This window comes from Apium graveolens, chromosome 9 (assembly GCF_009905375.1).
Source record: "Apium graveolens cultivar Ventura chromosome 9, ASM990537v1, whole genome shotgun sequence".
Taxonomy (NCBI): domain Eukaryota; kingdom Viridiplantae; phylum Streptophyta; class Magnoliopsida; order Apiales; family Apiaceae; genus Apium; species Apium graveolens.
Genome location: NC_133655.1, coordinates 285,825,240 through 285,844,690, shown reverse-complemented (window position 1 = coordinate 285,844,690; position 19,451 = coordinate 285,825,240). Strand labels below are relative to the sequence as shown.

Sequence of the window (19,451 nt, the reverse complement as noted above, 5' to 3'; positions counted from 1 at the left end):
ATAAAAAGAAAATAGGCCATCAATCATAGCCTCCAAAAATGGTACAAATTTCCTTATAAATTAAGGCACAAAGTCATCAATCATAATCCCCAGTAATAATAAAATTATCTTAAACAAAAAGGTAACATAAAATTCAAATATCTATGTTAATATATTAGTGTAAACTATTAGTGTTGGTAAAATTTCGCTTGTTGAATTTTAATTGATTGCATTATAATATATTTTGGGTTAACTGTTTAAAATGATTTAGCTGCAGGTAATAGTTGTTCATGCCTATGCGGAGTTTTTCTGGTGCACTTGTTAGTGGTGGATAGAATTTTTGCTTCAACAACTATTAAATATCAATGAATTCCATGTGGATTTTTTGATTAATTTGTGGGTTTTGGTGAAAGTCATGGTCTCCTAATTGGAAAGTTGTGAAATTTGGATTGGTAAATTACATTTGTATTAATTTGAATTGATATATTTTGTAACGGCCGCATTAATGGTTGATTTGTGATTTATAAACTCCCTTGTACATTTTAAATATGAATTAATTGTGTCATCTTAGGATAAGTATTTTAAAATTTTCATGCTATTATTTGACTGTGAATTGATTATGATTAGCAGTTTTTTAGTAATTATTTTTCCTGTGATTTAGTTTTAAAAAAAGTATGTGATATGTTTTAAAATCAATATCTGATAGAATTATGTCGTTCTCTAATCATTTTAGGATTTCAGGTTTGTTCAATTTCAGAAGCTAGCACCGTAAGGGTGATTGCCCAAATGTCACTTTTGGGGCACAAATGGCCCACAATGTCACTTTCTGAATAATTGGCCCCAAATATCACTCCAAAACGAAGTTTTTTGTTTTTAATGAAAAATGGTGTTACGCCATTTTGATTTTTTTTTTTCAAAAAAAAAATTGAAAACGCAACTTCAATTCCTGTTTACGGGGGCAAAACGCAATCTCAGTTTTTCATATTAATTCATTTTGGATCTGCGTTTTTTTTGCATCCCGAGAAAAACTCGGTTAGAAACTGCGTTTTTACGAAAAACTCATTTTGAAACGCCGTTTTTATATATATAAACTCAAGACGAGACTGCGTTTTTTACCGAAACAATTTCTGAAATTGCGTTTTCAGCAAAAACTCGGTTTGAAACCACGTTTTTCAAGAAAAACACGAAACGAAGCTGTGTTTTTCTTTTATTTAAAGAAATATAAAAAAAATTGTTATAGAAAAACTCAACACGAGACTGCGTTTTTCGTCTATTTTTAAAACTTTCACCCAAAACGCCGTTTTCAAGTGACATTTGGGCCAAAAATTCAAAAAGTGACATTGAGGGTGATTTGACCCCAAATAGTGACATTTGGGGCCTTAATTCCACTGTAATGACCTTAAGTTACAATATTTATTTTGTACTAAACATATTTCATACGAGGTAGCTTACAATCTTTAAATATTTCCTGCACGGGATATTAGTTCCGGACAGGGAGTTGGGCAACCAAATTATATCATCAGTAGTGAGAAAATGACATACTGGAATTCCGGGTTTGGCTTTTAGAATGCGAAAAGAAATGTAGTGAGGATAACATTGATGGAGTGTTTTTTACTATAACTCCTGACGAAGGCCCTAGATTAGTAAAAAGTAACGTCATCCAAAAAATGAAGACCACTTAAAAAGAAAAGATATGAAACTAAAGTGCACAAGAATTGTACTGGAAGTGCACGAAAAAATCACGAAAAGAAAACAAATGAAATGTGCAGATAGCTATGTTGCTTGTCAATTGATTATTGATAAGAGTATATATGTTTTAAGTGTATGATATCATTTAACATGTCTGGTTTAGTGTTACTAATTGTCCCTTTTTTTCCTTTCTCTGTAAACCAACCATGATCCAGCTCAAATCTATACTGCCTTGAATTACCAAGCGAAAATCAGTTGCAGTCTTAACAGCAAGTCCGTTCAATTGTTTCAGGCACTCTGCTTCACCAAGCTGATACGAAGCTACGTCAATTGTTTTAGGCTAATACTTAAAGAAAACCTGAGATGAAACTGAATCACAAGAATGTACTCGTAATGACTAAAACAGAAAGAATAGCATGAACGCCAATTTTGCATGTCCTCGGCCTCCCTCTCGTCGAAGAAAAGGATTATGTAACAATCAGGTACAACTACACATGCACTAACTTAGCCAACTACACATGATCATGCTCTTTCTGTGAAAAATAATATCTAGGTATAGATCAGCTCCTTGTGTTGTGCAAATCAGCGATTTCAAGTGAGCGAGGCACTTCTGTTAGCTCTCCTTGGAAGCAATGATGGAATTTGTGTTGAATGTATAGATGGGAGAAAATGTTATGCCCGTGTTGGCTCTCCCGGAAAATGCAAACAGTGGTGGTACAAAGGATATTAGTCATCACTCATCAGGATGTCACAAAGTGAAATTTGCTCAATTTGCCATGTACAGGTGTCATAATATTCCCGGGACAATTGCTCGTATTATACCTCTACTGGGAGATGATAGCGTGAAACTAGAAGCAATCACAATCTGTCACATGAATACGTCTTTGTGGAATTCACGCTTTATTTCCTTTCTCCTTTTAAAGGCCAAGCCTGGAATTCCCGTATGCCATTTCCTCGCAACTGACAACATCGTTTGTCGTGTCGTTTAGCTGACTAATTCACGACAAACGATTTCGTCTGTTGCCAGGAAATGGCACACTGAAATCCAGGTTTGGCCTCTAAAAGGCGAAAGCAAAATAAAGTTTGAATTCCACAAAAACGTATCCATGTGACAAATGGTGATTGCTTCCATTTTCATGCCATCAACTCCCAGGTACAATACAATCAAATGTACCGTAAATATCATGAGACTTGTACATGTCAAATTGAGTAAATTTCACCTCGTCACATCTCAATACCTGATGACTAATATCCTTTGTTATACCAACTGTCTTGACCATATTCTGAAACGATGTTAATCATCCATCTTATGCAGCAATTTTATATGCCTGCATGAAGACAACTATCAACAATATGCTTTGCTTCCTTTGCAGCTAATTTTACAAGTGTTTATTTTATAAGTGAAGTAATTGCAGGGTTAGGTGACATATGGAAACTGTGAATCAACAACTCTCCAAATGCAGAAGACATGCTGCAAGGTCAGGCAAACAACACAGAGGGGGTGTTGCACATTCTCTAGATGCACGCATAACACATTACAAATGCTTATTAGATTAAAATTTTTGATCAAAATTTTTAAAATTAATATTTATGTTATTTAATAAAAAACAGTATTTTTTATAGTTACCTCGTATAGAAAAGTCACATATTCCAACTGTGAAATCATTTTTTCAATAGAACGTACGTGTCCCCCTAACTTATCCTTCTCATCTAGCCTAATTCTAACTAAGGAACGTGCCTCCCCTTCCGAAAATCCTGAAAGATGATTCATCCCTAGAAGTGAATAATACTCAAAAAAGGAAGAGATTGAAAGAATCAGACACAAAAACACACAGACAAAAATACCTGAGAAAAATCTCCTGATAATGGTTACGAGCGCTATGGTTTTGTAAGCAAGATTTCCCCGGCCATCTACTTGATACTTAAAATTATCTCTTTTGAAATTTCTTTTTATGAATGAAAATGTTAAATCGATACTTCAATTCACAATTAAAAGTAATACTTTAAAATATGCAGTCAAAACTCCTAAACTATGTCACCAAAAATCAAGCGTCAAATAAACAGAGGGACCAAGGGAAAAATGAGATCCTTGACGCTCTATAAACCTCTGTTTCATTTTGCTTCACAGATTCACTCAGTTGTATTTGCCTTTGCCATCATTTTCCAAGAGAATCGAACATTGACATTAATAATGCATCATAAGAAAGTTGGGGGAAAATATTTATGATTAGTAAAAAAAGCTCTATTGTACAAAATACACATGACACTTCAGAAGCTGGCAAAAGCAATAGGTCTCTCTCTTATTTTGGACATCCTACTAGGACCTGGGACTAAACCAGCATTGCCTTCAAACCCCGGCCCTGGCTCCTGCCCCCTGCCCCCGCAATTGATTATCATGATTCATGAAGAGGGCATTTTGCAAAGATATTCGATTCAACCTTTGAAACTACAACAAAGAAAAAAGGAAATGCAACAACAACGTATACATTTTACAAGGGCAGACCACAGGGCCGGCCTTGAGATTCCAGGGGCCCTAGTCGGAATTAGTTTATGGGGCCCTAATATACATATATGATGTAAAATTCATATATATTTTCTTAAAGGATTCATATATCATGTAAAATTCATATATATTTTCTTAAGGGATTCATATATATTTACGGGAGTTGAAATTTTTGGGGCCCTTAAGTGTAGAGGGTCCTAGTCGCAAGTCTTGCTCGCCTATAGTCGTCGCCACCCGTGACGGACCAACTCAACGTTAGAAATTTGCTGAATCACGGATGGCTTCACAAAGAGGCTATTCATCATAAAATATCAACCTTAACTTTTCAAACAAAGATTGAAGCAATGTACACAAGAAAATGAAACCTAAAATACAAACAAAAGTGATTCATTGAAACACTAAGTAAATAATAATTGATTTGTAACAAGTCACCTTCAATATGAACCAATTAGAATATCTCTGCCTTGTTCCCCGCTGCTCAAGCACACTTTCAAGTGACTTCTACTAGGATCTTGCATTTTTTGCCTTCTACAAGCTGTCTACGTGTACCACCCCTTTCAGCCTTGAACTTGACAGTGCCTTCAAAGATATGATTCTCATCTCCGGTCAGCAGGTGAATGTCCACAATAAGCTCAGTTTCTAAAGGCACGGCTACTATGGACCTGGACAACGGTAATAGCCTACGACGCCTTACTTTTATCTTGTCATCAGGTTTCTTCAAAAAGAGCATACTTATATGTTCAAAGCTATCCAATTTGGTTGTGCTAGCAGCAACAACTCCATAAACCTCCAAAGTAAAGTTATCATCTGCTAACAATTTAATCTCTAGTTGGGCTTCTATAGCATTATCGTATATTGCATATAGAATAACGATCTCTCCTCTACCATCTTTCGATATGATTCTTCTTTGTAAAGGGTAACATATCTTAACCGAATCATCATTGAGGATATCTTTAATATAAAACGTGTCCTTGTAAGCACCCCTAAAGAGATCAACATCGATAGTAAGGGAATTCTCAGTTGAGATTGATGATATACGAGGTCCGGTAAGCATAACCTCATCCATATGTCGAATTGATGGCTTACGCTTATCTGTTCTACCTACTTTGTACAAGTAATGCTCATTTAATTCATCGTTAACTTTGATGGTGCCAATCTGTCTATGCGGCGTTAACTCCTCATGTCCATGGTATACTACCTTGAACACCTCTGCTAGCCAGAGTCCCTGTTTCTTAGACAAAAATCACTGTCACCCTGTTAGCACAGTGGCATATCAATCTTTACCAAAACAAACCAACACCCACTAATTTAGTAACTTGGAACTCAAATATTCGGAGATCTTAACCTTAGACGAAATTACTTAAATCTTCCATAGGCACAAGCAAAAACAAATAGTGCAGGCAAAAAATAAAAAAACATAAGGGGTATTAAGCATCTAATGGTAGATATAAAGGTACTCCCTATATCCCACCATTTATCCCACCGGATGTAGCATTTTAAGGCTATAATAAAATATAGTTCTATAATATTTTTTCAAAATTTTCTTTTTCAGTATAAAAATTTAAACATTATATTTTTATGGGAAAATTAAATGATAGGTCCCTGAACTATTCCTGTTTTATTCGATAGGTCCCTCAACAAAAGATTTCGTAAATCAAGTCCTTTAACTTTCAATATTTTTTGAATCACGTCATTCCGTTAAAAAGATTCTGAGTTAACTTTAAAACACCGTGAGCTGACGTGTAAATTGACAGAAAAACGTAATTAAATAAAAAAAACATACTAGTTTATATACAGACTTTAACATAATCCACTATCCATATACATACACATAACATATTATCAGTGCGGGCTACTTTTAATATTAAGATTTTATTTTTATATAACATTTATTTTTTATTATGAAACAAATAAACTATAAAAGATAATAAAATACAATATATATAAATATTTATGAAGTTAATGACATGAATGGATTTCATACTATGAACTGGTTAAAAAATCTAGATAGTTATGATCTTAAATTGAAAATAAATCTGTATAATGCGTCTAATGATATATAATTATTTAAAATTTAATAATGATATAACACATCTATATTATATTATTAAAACAACGATTGGTAGGACGGTACTCATATTTTAATATTAATACTTTAGTTCGTTTGTTTTAAAAATAGAATTTTATTGTAATTTTTGGTTAATGGAAATTTGACACTTAACTGATTTATTAATCTTATTATAATTAAATGGATTTTAATTGTTTATTTAAAGATATCTCAATTTTGTAATACTATTTTTTCATTGAAATTATACATATCAATTCACTTATAATGATATAGTATTTGAATTTTAGATTATTGGAATAGATTTCACGCTGTATTTATGTTAGACCTAACATTTTAGTATAAATTAAATTAAATTAATTAATAAAAATAATAAATTTTTAGGTTAAAAAATTATATTGATTTTGACATTATATTGATTTTAAGTTACAAGATATCGTTTTAAAAGTCGTGCATGGCATGTAATGTTATTTTTTATGTCATTTTATTTTTTTGTGTCTAATTTCATTTTTTTTGTTGAATTTTAGTCAAATTCACTGCCACCTCAGCAAGATTATGACGGCGTCAGAATCTTTTTAACCGAAGGACCTGATCCAAAAAAAATTGAAAGTTAAAGGACCCGATTTACGGAATCTTTTATTCACGGACCTATCGAATAAAACAGGAATAGTTCAAGGACTTATCAATTTATTTTCCCTATTTTTATTTAAAAGAAAAAAATATTTAAAATTATTTAGGAAATAAGGGAACCATATTTTACGTGAGCCTTAAAATGCGTGCTGATCCCCCATCCCAGATTTAAATATCCCACTGGGACGGAGTGGGACGGAGGGAGTATACATTTAAGGTAGATGGTCTAGATCCGGATAAAACAATTGTTGCAGCATATCGTACTGTAAGGTATACAAGAAAAAGACACATTAAGTGTCTTCACATAGTAAAATTGATTTAGAGTTGCATCATCCTCAAACAAAACAAATATGCATAGACAGCAGGCGATTATTAGAAGATATAGAGACATAGAGAGAGTGAGTTTACCATTCTGTAGACTATCGATGGATTTGGCTTGTCAGGAGAGAATTTAGAGAGCCCAGAGAGCGGGGAGCCAATTTACCTAAATCAAAATATCTTTGTTCTAATAATCACCTTTTTTTTACAGACCCCATTAATCATTCTAATATGCTTAGCTAATTTGATTTTATAATCCGATTAATCACTGTACTTTTTTCTTAAATTTATATATTTAGTTTAATAAATTAATTATTTTTATATTTTATTAAATACATCTGATTAATCAATCGATTATCCGATTAATCATTGATAACTAAAATGTTGCTCAACCGAATAATTGTCGATTTCTGATTTTTAGAATAATACAAAATATCCCTTTGCATGACTTAGAGGTGTTTTAGTGTTTTTTACGTCTATTCTACCAACAACCTAATTTTTAACGTTTATTTTTTAATATAATTTTACAAAAAAAAAATTCGTATGTGTTACTCTGAGCAATTTTTTTTAATCTTTTACTTATGTTCAAACCCGCAATTAATTATATACAAAAATTAATTCAGAATTATTCGACAAAGTAGATGTTAAGAGCGTTATATTCAAAAATGGTCTTTAATTAAAGTTACTATTACTGTTACAACGTTGTGATAAAAATTGTCAAAATAACAAAGGAATTTTTTTTTACTATTTGAGCTAATTGAAAGAGCTAAAATTTGAGCAGGGCTAATTGGGCCGAAAGAATTAAATTTGGTTGGACCATTCTATTGGACCAACATAACAGGATACTTTCACATTGGACTGAATGAGACCATTCCATTTCTCATAAATCCAGATCCAGTCAGAAATTTTAAAGCCCTCTTAATTATTATTTTTTGACTAATACGAGTCTTATAAATAAGTATCTATTCTCAATTCTCGGGTGAGCGTGAGTCGAATCCAGGACCTGGGACGACAGAAGATAAGTTAAGAGGATAAACCCTCTTAATAATTAATCACACACGCACATGAGTCGAACTCGTGAACTCCCGTAAGGGGAACACGTGCTCAACCACTGCACCAACACTTTGTTGGCGATTTAACTTCTTCTTTACCATGGCTATTCATAATGTTGTCTTTCACAACAAAAACAGATCAACAAATTTCAGAAAGACCTCTAGAATCAAGAAAACTACACCAACTCTCATGAAGCTTTTAAAGGGTGTCAAAACTCGAAAGCACCGATTGTTCAATTTGCTTGGCTGATTACCAAGTTCAAGAAAAGTTTTCTTGCTCAACTGCAGCTTTTCTTGCTCAACTGCAGCCATACTTTTCGCAAAGTTGCACTGTCAGATGGTTTCATCAAGAAAATACACGTCCCTTCTCCCTTCTGCCACTGCAAATTTTACGACCACTGGAAACCTATTGCGGGTTGGCTTGCTCAGATAGCAACGGTAACAACAATTGCCTACAATCTACCATATGTCCAGGATTCGCCTAGGTTGCCCACAATTTTATGAATGCTCTTTTTGGCGCCAATATTGAACTAACTCTATTTCTAATACACAATGTATAATGTAAACAACTCAAGTTTTCAACTTGATTCACCCTCTAAAGATATTTTCAAACTTCCTCAACTCACAATCTGCAATGCACATAATAATGACAACTTCTAATACGTTCAGTGATTAATTTCAAACATATTTTGCTATTACTCATAGTGAACAGGAAAAATACTATAATAGAGAATCATAATACTATTCATATATTTATCTCATTCAGACATTCAGTTATGAATTCAAGATAATTTCTGTTATTTCGTTATTTCCTTGTAAAGGTACAACAAGTACTTTCTCAAGTATCAGCTAGCTAGCTATGTGGTCATCTTTTAATTCAAAGCTCAAACACAAAGGTGCGAACCTCTTTCCAAGCTTAATTGTAGCAGCTGAACCAAATCTCTCAGAAACTTCAGGTGCAGTTTCTCAGCTTTCTTCTCGGCCTTTGCAGTAACTTGATTGTGTCATCAATAATTCCGGTGCTAACCACGGAACACAGATTGAACATCGTCCAAACATTAATACTTGCTCGATGGAGATGCATTATTATTGTCATCATCGAGAATTAGTTTTACACCATTGTTCTTGAGAGCATTGACAATGCCCCATACCTTGGTACGACTCACCAACCCTTTCTTGGCAATTTCCTTGTTCACGTCAACATGAATCCCTCTTTCTTGTCCCTGATCAAGACCCTCAACCTTCAGTCTCATTGCCAACACTTCTCCAACAACCACCGCTGCTTTAGCATTACAAGATCGACCACATTCAAGATTTTCCTTGATAGAATGTTCTACTGTTGATGCTGATGCAACGATCCGTCCATTATTTCTATCCACAACATTTGCTGTGATGTACTTTAACGATATAAATAGTCTCAAAACATACCTCTTCAACACTGTCATCCTTCGAAATATCAATGCTGTACTCACTCTGAAAATTGATAAGGCTTCAAACATCAATTCTTCACTAAAAGGATTACAATTCAAAAACTTTGGTACTATTAAGGTGCGGAAATGTATCCAATTACATTTAGTAGCTAGCCAGAAACGACTAAATAATACTAATAATCTCCAATATCCTAATAACTTCCAATAAACGAAATGTCAAATGTTCCTACTTCTCCGGCACGAGAAATTCATCCCTTAAAACATTAAAATTAATAGATTGCGATAAAAACAAACTGCCGGACCAAACTATAGCTATCCATTACTAATTAAAAAACTAAAACAACAGCTGGAGCTGGATACAGAGCATCATTCTAAGCCTGGAGATTTAAAATCCACATTTTTTTGCTAATCGATTACACACGCACACGCAGGAGATTTAAAATCCACATTTTTTTGTTAATTGATTACACACGCACAAGCATGAGTCGAACTCTCCTGACCTCCTGCAAGGTGTACAAGAACTCAACCGCAGCACCAACACTTCTTTAACTCAAAATCCACATTTGTTTCGATATTTACGAGAGCTTTTCACAAAAATCTTATACCAAAACATTCACAACTATCAATCGGAATTAAAAAGAACTGCAACACAAGTACAATTTACATACAATATATAAGTGTATAATTATAAACCCTAAAATACAAACATGACTAACTGAATGAAATATACATACATATATAATAAGTGTATAATTATGAGTAATAATAAATTAGAATAAGTTACCTTTGAAGTTTGAACCAATTTGAAGCTTTGCAGATTGTTAAAGCAACGATGAGTATGAATTATGAACAGAGAATATGACTAAGGGTCTGTTTGGCTTGTAAATTTATTTTTCTTGATTTCATAATGATATTCGAAAGAGTTTGATATTCACAAGTTTTTTAATTTTAATGTAGTGGTACATATGTAACTATATACTTTAATTAAAAATTTATATAAATTCTATCATTAAATTACACTATGCACGTAGTTAATAAGGGAAATCTTTCTCTATTGAAATACATTAAAAGAAAAATAAAATTGATTTTTTTATGAGAGCTTAATGGACCTAAATACGTAAGAAATTTTATAATTTGAATATAGGAATATTTTTGTAATTAAGAATTTGAATAAAAAATTAAAACTCTACAATAAAAATATGTTATACTCTTAGGGACATTTTTTTCATTCTTATAATAATCTTCAGTTTCACGTATTCTTAGTTGCTTTTATAATGTTATCCTCCTAAATTTAGGAGCAAAGTAGTAAATGAGAAAAAAGATTGAAAGTAGCTGGTTTTAAAATTGTTACTCTAATTTAAATTTAGAATAAAATAAAACCCAAATCCAAGTCTAAAATAAATTAAATTCGTGTTTGATGCTTAAATAATAATTAAATCATTTGTTCAGTAATTCCTTTTAACAGAATCTATACTGCTAATAAATTTCTGCCACATAAAAAAATGTACACATCTATTTTATTTTATTTTATTTTTAAAGTTTTATTGCATCCCTTAAGCTTAAGATTGATGCTTGAGAATAATTCGCATAGGGCAGTATTTGGTACATTATAATTTATAAATTTTTTTAAGAAAACATTTAATTGCAGATTAATAATTTTATTACATGAATATAAAATTAAAAAGGAAAAAAATAAAAACAACAATTTTGTAATACAAATTACTAAAAACAACCAAGTTAAGTAACCATCATAATTCAGAAAAAAATAAGAAGTGGGCTCGGAGGAGAATGAAAATTAAAAACTGATTTTTAAGAATTGTCAATTTCAGAAAATGACCCAAAATCCAAAAAATATAATCGATCATTTATTCTACCAAAGACTTCACCCAAAAATGGAACGGAGTCTTTACTTATATAAGCTGTTTTTTTGAGTCCCCAAACAGCCACCTATACCCATAATTCATAAAGCTAATCTCTGGATAAATCATTATTGATTTCATGCCAACAAAGGCATTACCAAACCAAAATTTAAAACAGAGCAAAAATACAGCAGACATTTGAATAGAATTGCTTCTTCATCTGAAACTTTCAAAATAGGCAACTGTTCAGTCTGTTGTAGTTTATGTTCCTTTCTCCGAGAGGGTATGAGTGAAAATGTCAGGGTTTACGAGAAGCAGCACAAGAATTTGATTCCAATTAAGCCAGTAACATAACTGCAGCATCATGGTCTGTGAACCTTGAATCCAAATACTCTTGGGATGTAGCTTGTCAATCTCTTCTGCGGTTTAAGATGCTCGTAAGTCATTAAAAACAGGTGCGGAAATGTGGTCCCAAAATAGGCTCCATCGAGGTCTAGATACAGTTAAAGAAAATTTGTGGGAAAATATAACGAGTAATCATCGACTGATGTCTGTTCCAAGTCCCCAGAAATCTTGTGGTTAGCAAATATCAACTAACACAAGTGAGGAACTAATAAGTCTAACTGCAAAAACTAGCTACAGGTATCATATTAAACTGATAACGTGTGTTTCCTCCTGACGCAAATATGAACGGAGCAGGGATATTAAAAATATACTAAAACTAGTCAGTTTATAAGAACATTGAGGGATAAGTGTGAGTATATGTAAACCCAAGGATACTATCTTGATGTCTGGATCGAGGGGCATATATATCTTCGCACTTGGGACAATAAATCTTTACAGTGGACTGGCGAGGAATATCTGATTGGCCAACAGGTAAGCAGGGTTGTCCAGAGCAGCAAACTCTTGGGCATCGACCAAACTCGGCATTCTTGTACTTCTCTAGCTGAAATTAGCCAGACAATGCCTCATACTGATATATAATGTATTATAGTATAAATCAACTACTCTAAAATTTGGACATGATGCTTACCATAGCAGCCTGCCCTTTAGTTGTCAATACATATCTAACATGTATCAGACCATATAGCATCTCAGCTGCGGTTTCAACTAAATCATGTTGTTCCTCTGTAAAAAATTCACCTACATATTGCACAGCAATGATTTACATGTAAATACATCATCTACAAGCTACCTTACATGCGACACAGAAATAATTTATATGTATAGATGTTTTAAATTACATTGTCAATACAGTTGTCAAATATTTTAATTATATTTTCGATGCCCTAGTACCTAACCAAGCATAAAAGAACTGATTGCCAAAACAATTGTCTAATATGGAATGAATAATTTTGAAATAAGCTGTTGGAAGAAAATGTAAACAAAATTTATTCATGTACATGCATTGCAATCGATTAATAAATCTGTCTAGCTGGGAGTTACCAGGAGAGGACTCGAGATCTAAAATTAGATCAAGAGCATGATCATAGTATGGAACTTGGCTGCTTAATCCGCACAAATTAAAATCATCCTGAATGTAATCCTCATCAACTTCACAAAAGAATTCATTTCCTCGCAAATTGCAAAACCAAGAAATCCATGATGAGTCTACCCCAACAAAACCGCTAACATATGATTCCTCACTGTCAGTTTCAGATTCCTCTAATGTATATGCATATATAAAGAAAAAAGAATACTTTAATGATTGATGATATTTCTAAAATATCTAAGAAATGAAGAGGCTGCAAAACATACACACACATCATAACGATGAAAAAAATATTGATTTTTTTACTGTCTTGTCCTGAAAATTGAGAAGGCCACGGATACAACAATTAAAGCATTGTGCAAGGAACTTAATTGTAATGGAGTGCGAAATTAGATCCTTAACAAAAACATAGTAGAAGACAACAATAAACATGAAGTATCACATAACAGCTTGCATCATTTTTACAGTTAAATATCAAGCTAACAAAGTTTTCAGGCTAGTAAGTAATTGCAAAACAAAATGACACCTCTAGCTTTTATCAGTCTGTTAATTAGAAGCCACTAAGGAACCAACTTTATGATGCATCACATATTAGCAGCCACTCTATGACTATGAGCCAAGTCATGAGGACTCATAGTTATACGACAATAAGCAGATACATGTCACCTAATTTACTTTAAAAGTGCTTGCTTGTTTCAAACATATTGCATGCGTAAATTACAGGCATTGGTAGAAAATTACCTAGTACATTTGTTTTAAGGTGTCAACCGTCAACATTAGATAATGGACCTCGAAGTTATCTTAACAGTAAAAGCATCCTAGTAATCTCAAATTATATGCATCACATTTATCACTAGCATAAGAAAATCTCAAGCCTGCAGAATGTACACAAAATAATGGTATATATCCGAAATTCTAAACGGCACCTCCACCCAAAAAACCAAGGATTGACATTCAATTTATAACAAAATCAACAACTTAATAGCTTTCATTAGGTTTAACAGGACACCTGACAACAAATTGTGACTCAATAATCTCCATTCTCGAAAAATGTAGAGCAGATCAACATTATTATAGCAGACGCATTCCATTAAAATCATACATAAAAAGTCTAAGAACAGAGCTGACTCAACTCTTTCATGTCCACCCAAATTCAAGATTCAATTTAAACAGCAATCCAATTTAAATATCATTAAACACAAATACATGATTCACTAAAAATACAAATATGATTACCATATAATCCAAACACAGATCTAAAAACTGCACGTAACTACAGATCATCTTTATTTTCTTATAATGTATTTTTCATAATTAAATATAGTGTCATATAAGCTTTTTCTAACCGCGGATAGGGTTTTTCCCTTTCCACGGATATATAACATGCGTAATTTGAATTACAAAATTCATCAATTTAACCAAAATCAAATAAGTCAACTAAATTGGGACGGAGGCAAGATCACATATAATAAATAAATAAATAATTTACTTTCTGAAAAATTTACAGGCTAAAATAATTTGTAGTAGAACATAAACATAAAATTACCAATAAGCTTTTTCTGAAGCAAAGCCTTCTCGTTCTCGCTACCAGAAAACACCGAAAACCAATCCTTATTCTTTAAAACGAATCCTCCAGCTCCACCTCCGCCTCGAGATGAAGATCGCTCCAAATGTTTATCAAGAGCATCATTAATCTGTTTCATCCTGTTATCTTCCATCGTTTCCGCTTTCGATTCCCCACCACCTCCTCTCCTATGCATTTTACTTGGTTATCAATAACTAACCATCCAAAATCTAGTAATATGGATAGGTATCTATCCGTACATATACGTAGAGGTATATGTAAGTATAGATAAAAGGAGAAGAGGATTGGGGGAGAGTGATCGTTGGTGCCGGGGAGATTTGCATATGTATCTACTGGTGGCGTGGCGGGCACAAGTAGTAAGACTGTAACTAGGTTTTTACGACATCTCAAGAATCAAGATCTTTATCCAAGATTCTAGTTAATGTATCAAAATGATAATAATTACTAATATAATAAAAAGAAAAAAGTATTCTTTTTGGATTTGTTAAATATAAAAAAAATCTATTAAATTATAAGATATTAATATGTTTACAGAAAAATTGAAATAATGTGATATGACAATTTGAGTTGTTTTTATTGACAAAATTTACGTGAATGCGGATGGTCCACTATTACAAATTGAGTTATAGCAACATGACATGTGTTATTTGGATCTTCAGACCTTTTGCATTTTCCTATAACAAAACTTCAGTTACAAATTTTTGGAGAATGTTTTGTTCTATATAGTCGAGAAAAGACCGCGGAAAACATATTCTTGGTTTCTTATAATTGACCACGGAACACAGATTAAACATCGTCCAAAAATTAATACTTGCTAGATGGCTATGCATTTTTATTGTCATCATCAAGAATTAGTTTGACTCCATTGTTCTTAAGAGCATTGACAATGCCCCATACCTTGGTGCAACTTACCAACCCTTTCTTGGCAATTTCCTTGTTCACGACAACATGAATCCCTCTTTCTTGTCCCTGATCAAGACCCTCAACCTTTAGTCGCATTGCCAACACTTCCCCAACAACCACCGCTGCTTTAGCATTGCAAGATCGACCACATTCAAGATTTTCCTTGATACAATGTTCTACTGTTGATGCTGATGCAACGATTCGTCCATTATTTCTATCGACAACATTTGCTGTGATGTACTTTAACGATATAAATAGCCTAAGCACATACCTCTTCAACACGTGTCATGACTCTGAAAATTGATAAGGTTTCAAACATCAAATCTTCACTAAGAGGGTGAGAATTCAAAAACTTGATAGTAGAAATTAAGGTGCGAAAAAGTGTCCAATTAACATTTAAAACCTAGCCAGAATCTATTAGGCAATACTGATCCCCTACCTCCTAATAACTTCTATAACGAAATGTACTTTGGTAGTAAATAAGGTGTGAAAACGTGTCTAATTACATTTAAAAGCTAGCCAGAAATAATTAAATAACAATGATCTCCCAAATCCTAATACCTTCAATTACGAAATGTCAAATGTTCGTACTCCCTAGGCATCAGAAAAATTCATCCTCAAAAAGGCTTAAATTAAAAGGCTTAAACAATAGGTATCCATTACTTATCAAACAGGTAACACAACAGCATATTAAAGATACAAGACACCTATTTGTTCTAGAGATTTTCGCGAACATCATGTATTAAAACACTCACAACTATCAATTCAAATTGAAAAATTTGCGAAATATGAACTAATTTACAAGAGTAAAAGCAATTCAATAAATTAGGTTAATTGCAAATGCATTCACAGAAAGGCTAAAAGCAAGCAGCGAAATCAGGTAAACAGATACATACACAAGATAATTCAATGATAGATACAAGTATGTAAGTAATATAATACTGTGAGAAGTTACCTGGAAATTTTGAAGTAATGGAACAGATAGTTGAATCGCAGAAAGGACATTTATATTACATACGCGCAAATACTGGCCTTATATGTCACTAAAATGGTCCAAATCGTCATTTTCGAAAAGGACGGACCTATATGTCACTTCTTAACAGAAAATCGTGTTATGTTTGGAATTTTTTTTAAAGGTAAAATAGAATTTCGTCTGCCGTTTTGGGGTTTAAAAAAAATATTACTAAATACTATTAAAATATTGTTAATTTTTAAAATGATTTTAAAACAGAACACGAAATGATGTTTCATATTATTTAATTTTTGAAAATTGTAAATAAAGGCAAAACGGCACATGAAGAGCCGTTATGCTTTTGAACATATAAAACGGGTTTAAAAAAACGTTTTAATTCATTTGTTTTTTATAGAGGCAAAACGTTTTATAAAATAACGTTTTATTACTTTGGTCTTAAAAGAGTTAAAACGGAAGACGAACTACCGTTTTGTTTATATAAACCAAAATGTAGTTTAATCTTCCGTTTTTGCTTTTTGAACTTCAGCAGCTTCTGTTCTTTTAAGCAGCTACTGAAATTTTTTAAAATTTTTACTAAAATACATAAAAATATTATAAAAACTTTCTATTTCATGGAATTAAAACATATAATTTAAATTGACAATAAAAAAACACACGAATACATTAAAACAAGTAATAAAAATCTTCTAATTCAATACAATTTTTTAGGAAACATTATTACTAAACAAATCACTAATACAACTCATCTTTTCCCTTGGGTGCTTGAAAATCCATCGCATTTTGATACCCCGTCGACTTCCTTCTTCCTTTTTTTTTTCTCAACACCTTTGTCCTATCACGGTTGGGAAATTAATACCCGTCGGCCAACGAGAATCGCCTTTGCTCGGAATGGGTTCGAAAATACCATTATAAACCATCGATGCATTGTCTAACCTATAGATTTCGTCAACCAACGATTCATGACTCAATTTCAAATGCGCGCAACATGCTATAACTTGAGAACATGGAATACGATACGTTTATCATTTCCCACAAGAACACAAGTACTCGGGAATCCTAACGGTATGCTTATTCCCCCCCCCCCCGGTAAACCTTTCTAGTGACTACTTCAAGCAACAATGAATTTCGATCATAAACTTTAACACTATGACCCCTAGCACGCACAATGGAACGACTCAGCCTCTTGCTTGCATGATTAGTAAATAATCGACCTTTAGATAATTCGGTTGTAATTTCCAAACGCCTTTCATCAAAATACTCAACCGTCTTCAAAAATAGTACTCTAACCAATGAATTAATCGGGAGTTTTCTAGCATCAAAGATCGCGTTGTTCCAACTTTTCGCATGGTTGGTGGTCATCATGCCACAACGTTTCCCTCCATCATATGCTAAAGACCATTTACTTAATGGTTTAACCTCAAACCATTCTGCCGTCCTAGACTCCACAATCAACAATTGTTCCCATAAAAATTCAAACTTCTTCTCTTGCACCTGAGAAGCCAACTCAACTAACCTATTTTTCAAACCCTTTCTCCTATGTGTAGTACAAAAATTTACAGCCAAATGTCTAATGCAAAACCTATGATGGTCAAGGGGCTCGCACCATCCTATCTGTTGCATAGCAGCAATAATACCAGCATGTCTATCAGAAATGACATAAATCCCATGTCTCCTACCTACCACAAACCTCCTCAATCTATCCATGAACCACCCCCAACTAGAAACATTCTCGGATTCGACAATAAAAAATGCAAGTGGAAGAATATGACTAAACCCATCCACTGCCACATCACTCAATAGTACACCCGAATATGGACCGTATAGGTGAGTCCCATCTATATGTATGACAGGCATACAATGCTCAAATCCATCAATGCATGGTTTGAAAGCCCAGAAGAGTCTCTTGAATGTCACTTCATGTTCCAAATAAGACATAATATACTCGTTAACTACAAAAACATTACACAAATATGGAAAATCATTTAAAAATGTATGTGATACTAGTATAAAGAGATAGAATACCTCTAAACTTCCACGATCTTCTATCTCATCCTCCTTAAAAAACCAATCAACCTTGGTTCCCATATTAAAACATTGAAACGCTTCCATCAAAAAGGGGAGATCCTCATATGAACATTCCCAAGAACCATGTTCTTCATCCATTGCTAGCTTTTTCGCATCTCTAATCTTCTTTCTTCCCGGTTGGTAACCAAAAATACTTTTCACCGTGGCCATCAACACTTTTTCCTTAACCATGGGATCGACAACGATTTGATCCTTAACTAGTTCAAGAATATCATGAGATGTCAAATTAGGATGGTCTTGAGTAACGATGATGCGCAAACATGTGTGTGGCGCCGAAGTTTCCATAATTTGAAATTTTCCAAGTGATTTTCGTAACCTAGCTTTTAAACTCTATTCACAACCATTATCCTTATTCTTACAAACAACAATCCAATACACATCACTTGATCTAACCACCTTAATCTCTTGATGATTCCAGATATGAAAGTCTCTAACCGTATGCATCAACATTTTTTTTGAGTCGAATATCATCCCCTCCCTCAACTACATTGGCTCCAATGTATCATCCCGTGTAATCAAAGCCGAATCAACAACATCATAAGCATTCAAACTTCTACTACTAACCGTATCACCACCAACATACATACTACTAGTAGTTTGACAATCAAAACCCCTACTACCACTCCTCTCGGAAACTCTCGAACTAGTTTCCACAACTCTTGTACTTGTTTCAATCAATGGACAAGTTGAATTTTTTTGTAAATAAATTTCAACAAAGAAAGGAGGTCCATTCGAAACAATAATTCCAAACATCATCTCAACATCATCATCATCATCAACCGGAATAATACCAAATTTCATATCATTGAAATTTTTCCATCAATAACACAACTTAAAATCATACAAACTCTTATCAATTTTCAATTTCAAAAATAATACGTCACGCAA

General features: G+C 33.2%; 4 protein-coding genes and 1 long non-coding RNA gene across 6 annotated transcripts; 1 reads left to right on the top strand and 4 right to left on the bottom strand.

Moving 5' to 3' along the window:
• Positions 1–1,538: 1,538 nt before the first annotated feature.
• Positions 1,539–3,294, top strand: LOC141686803 (uncharacterized). The gene is made up of 2 exons (XR_012560810.1): positions 1,539–2,150; positions 3,084–3,294. It is a non-coding gene; the product is annotated as an uncharacterized LOC141686803 (long non-coding RNA).
• Positions 3,295–4,661: 1,367 nt separating this feature from the next.
• On the bottom strand, positions 4,662–8,338 carry LOC141686504 (uncharacterized). The gene is made up of 2 exons (XM_074491537.1): positions 8,249–8,338; positions 4,662–5,396 (listed from the first exon to the last, which is right to left on the bottom strand). Exons 1-2 carry the CDS (start codon positions 8,336–8,338, stop codon positions 4,662–4,664), a joined length of 825 nt encoding a protein of 274 aa, XP_074347638.1.
• A 616-nt stretch (positions 8,339–8,954) lies between these two features.
• Positions 8,955–10,590, bottom strand: LOC141684356 (uncharacterized). Its single transcript, XM_074489281.1, has 2 exons — positions 10,451–10,590; positions 8,955–9,709 (listed from the first exon to the last, which is right to left on the bottom strand). Exon 2 carries the CDS (start codon positions 9,679–9,681, stop codon positions 9,295–9,297), a length of 387 nt encoding a protein of 128 aa, XP_074345382.1. The 5' UTR covers positions 9,682–9,709; positions 10,451–10,590; the 3' UTR covers positions 8,955–9,294.
• An 856-nt stretch (positions 10,591–11,446) lies between these two features.
• LOC141683427 (putative casein kinase II subunit beta-4) lies at positions 11,447–16,549 on the bottom strand. Of its 2 annotated transcripts, none has more exons than XM_074488145.1 (7): positions 16,461–16,549; positions 15,515–15,798; positions 14,564–14,769; positions 12,972–13,190; positions 12,559–12,668; positions 12,306–12,471; positions 11,447–12,018 (listed from the first exon to the last, which is right to left on the bottom strand). In XM_074488145.1, exons 3-7 carry the CDS (start codon positions 14,733–14,735, stop codon positions 11,888–11,890), a joined length of 798 nt encoding a protein of 265 aa, XP_074344246.1. In that variant the 5' UTR covers positions 14,736–14,769; positions 15,515–15,798; positions 16,461–16,549; the 3' UTR covers positions 11,447–11,887. The 2 variants fall into 2 exon arrangements, with proteins under 2 accessions (XP_074344246.1, XP_074344245.1); XM_074488144.1 differs by lacking the exon at positions 16,461–16,549 and having other exon boundaries at positions 15,500–15,693; positions 15,777–16,385.
• LOC141686503 (uncharacterized) lies at positions 15,425–18,848 on the bottom strand. The gene is made up of 2 exons (XM_074491536.1): positions 17,571–18,848; positions 15,425–15,745 (listed from the first exon to the last, which is right to left on the bottom strand). Exons 1-2 carry the CDS (start codon positions 18,846–18,848, stop codon positions 15,425–15,427), a joined length of 1,599 nt encoding a protein of 532 aa, XP_074347637.1.
• Positions 18,849–19,451: the final 603 nt, after the last annotated feature.

What these genes read in the sequence shown, in the direction of transcription:
- LOC141686504 (XM_074491537.1), bottom strand. Translation starts at nt 8,338, where the DNA reads ATGGTAAAGAAGAAGTTAAATCGCCAACAAAGTGTTGGTGCAGTGGTT. An exon ending in AGTTCACGAGTTCGACTCAT is followed by an intron (nt 5,397 to 8,248) that starts GTGCGTGTGTGA and finishes TCTAAGAAACAG; the next exon opens with GGACTCTGGCTAGCAGAGGT.
- LOC141686503 (XM_074491536.1), bottom strand. Translation starts at nt 18,848, where the DNA reads ATGGAAACTTCGGCGCCACACACATGTTTGCGCATCATCGTTACTCAA. An exon ending in TTGAAGTAGTCACTAGAAAG is followed by an intron (nt 15,746 to 17,570) that starts GTTTACCGGGGG and finishes ATATCGTTAAAG; the next exon opens with TACATCACAGCAAATGTTGT.
- LOC141684356 (XM_074489281.1), bottom strand. Translation starts at nt 9,681, where the DNA reads ATGACAGTGTTGAAGAGGTATGTTTTGAGACTATTTATATCGTTAAAG.
- LOC141683427 (XM_074488145.1), bottom strand. Translation starts at nt 14,735, where the DNA reads ATGGAAGATAACAGGATGAAACAGATTAATGATGCTCTTGATAAACAT. An exon ending in AGATCTCGAGTCCTCTCCTG is followed by an intron (nt 12,669 to 12,971) that starts GTAACTCCCAGC and finishes TGCAATATGTAG; the next exon opens with GTGAATTTTTTACAGAGGAA. An exon ending in TCGATCCAGACATCAAGATA is followed by an intron (nt 12,019 to 12,305) that starts GTATCCTTGGGT and finishes AACTGTATCTAG; the next exon opens with ACCTCGATGGAGCCTATTTT.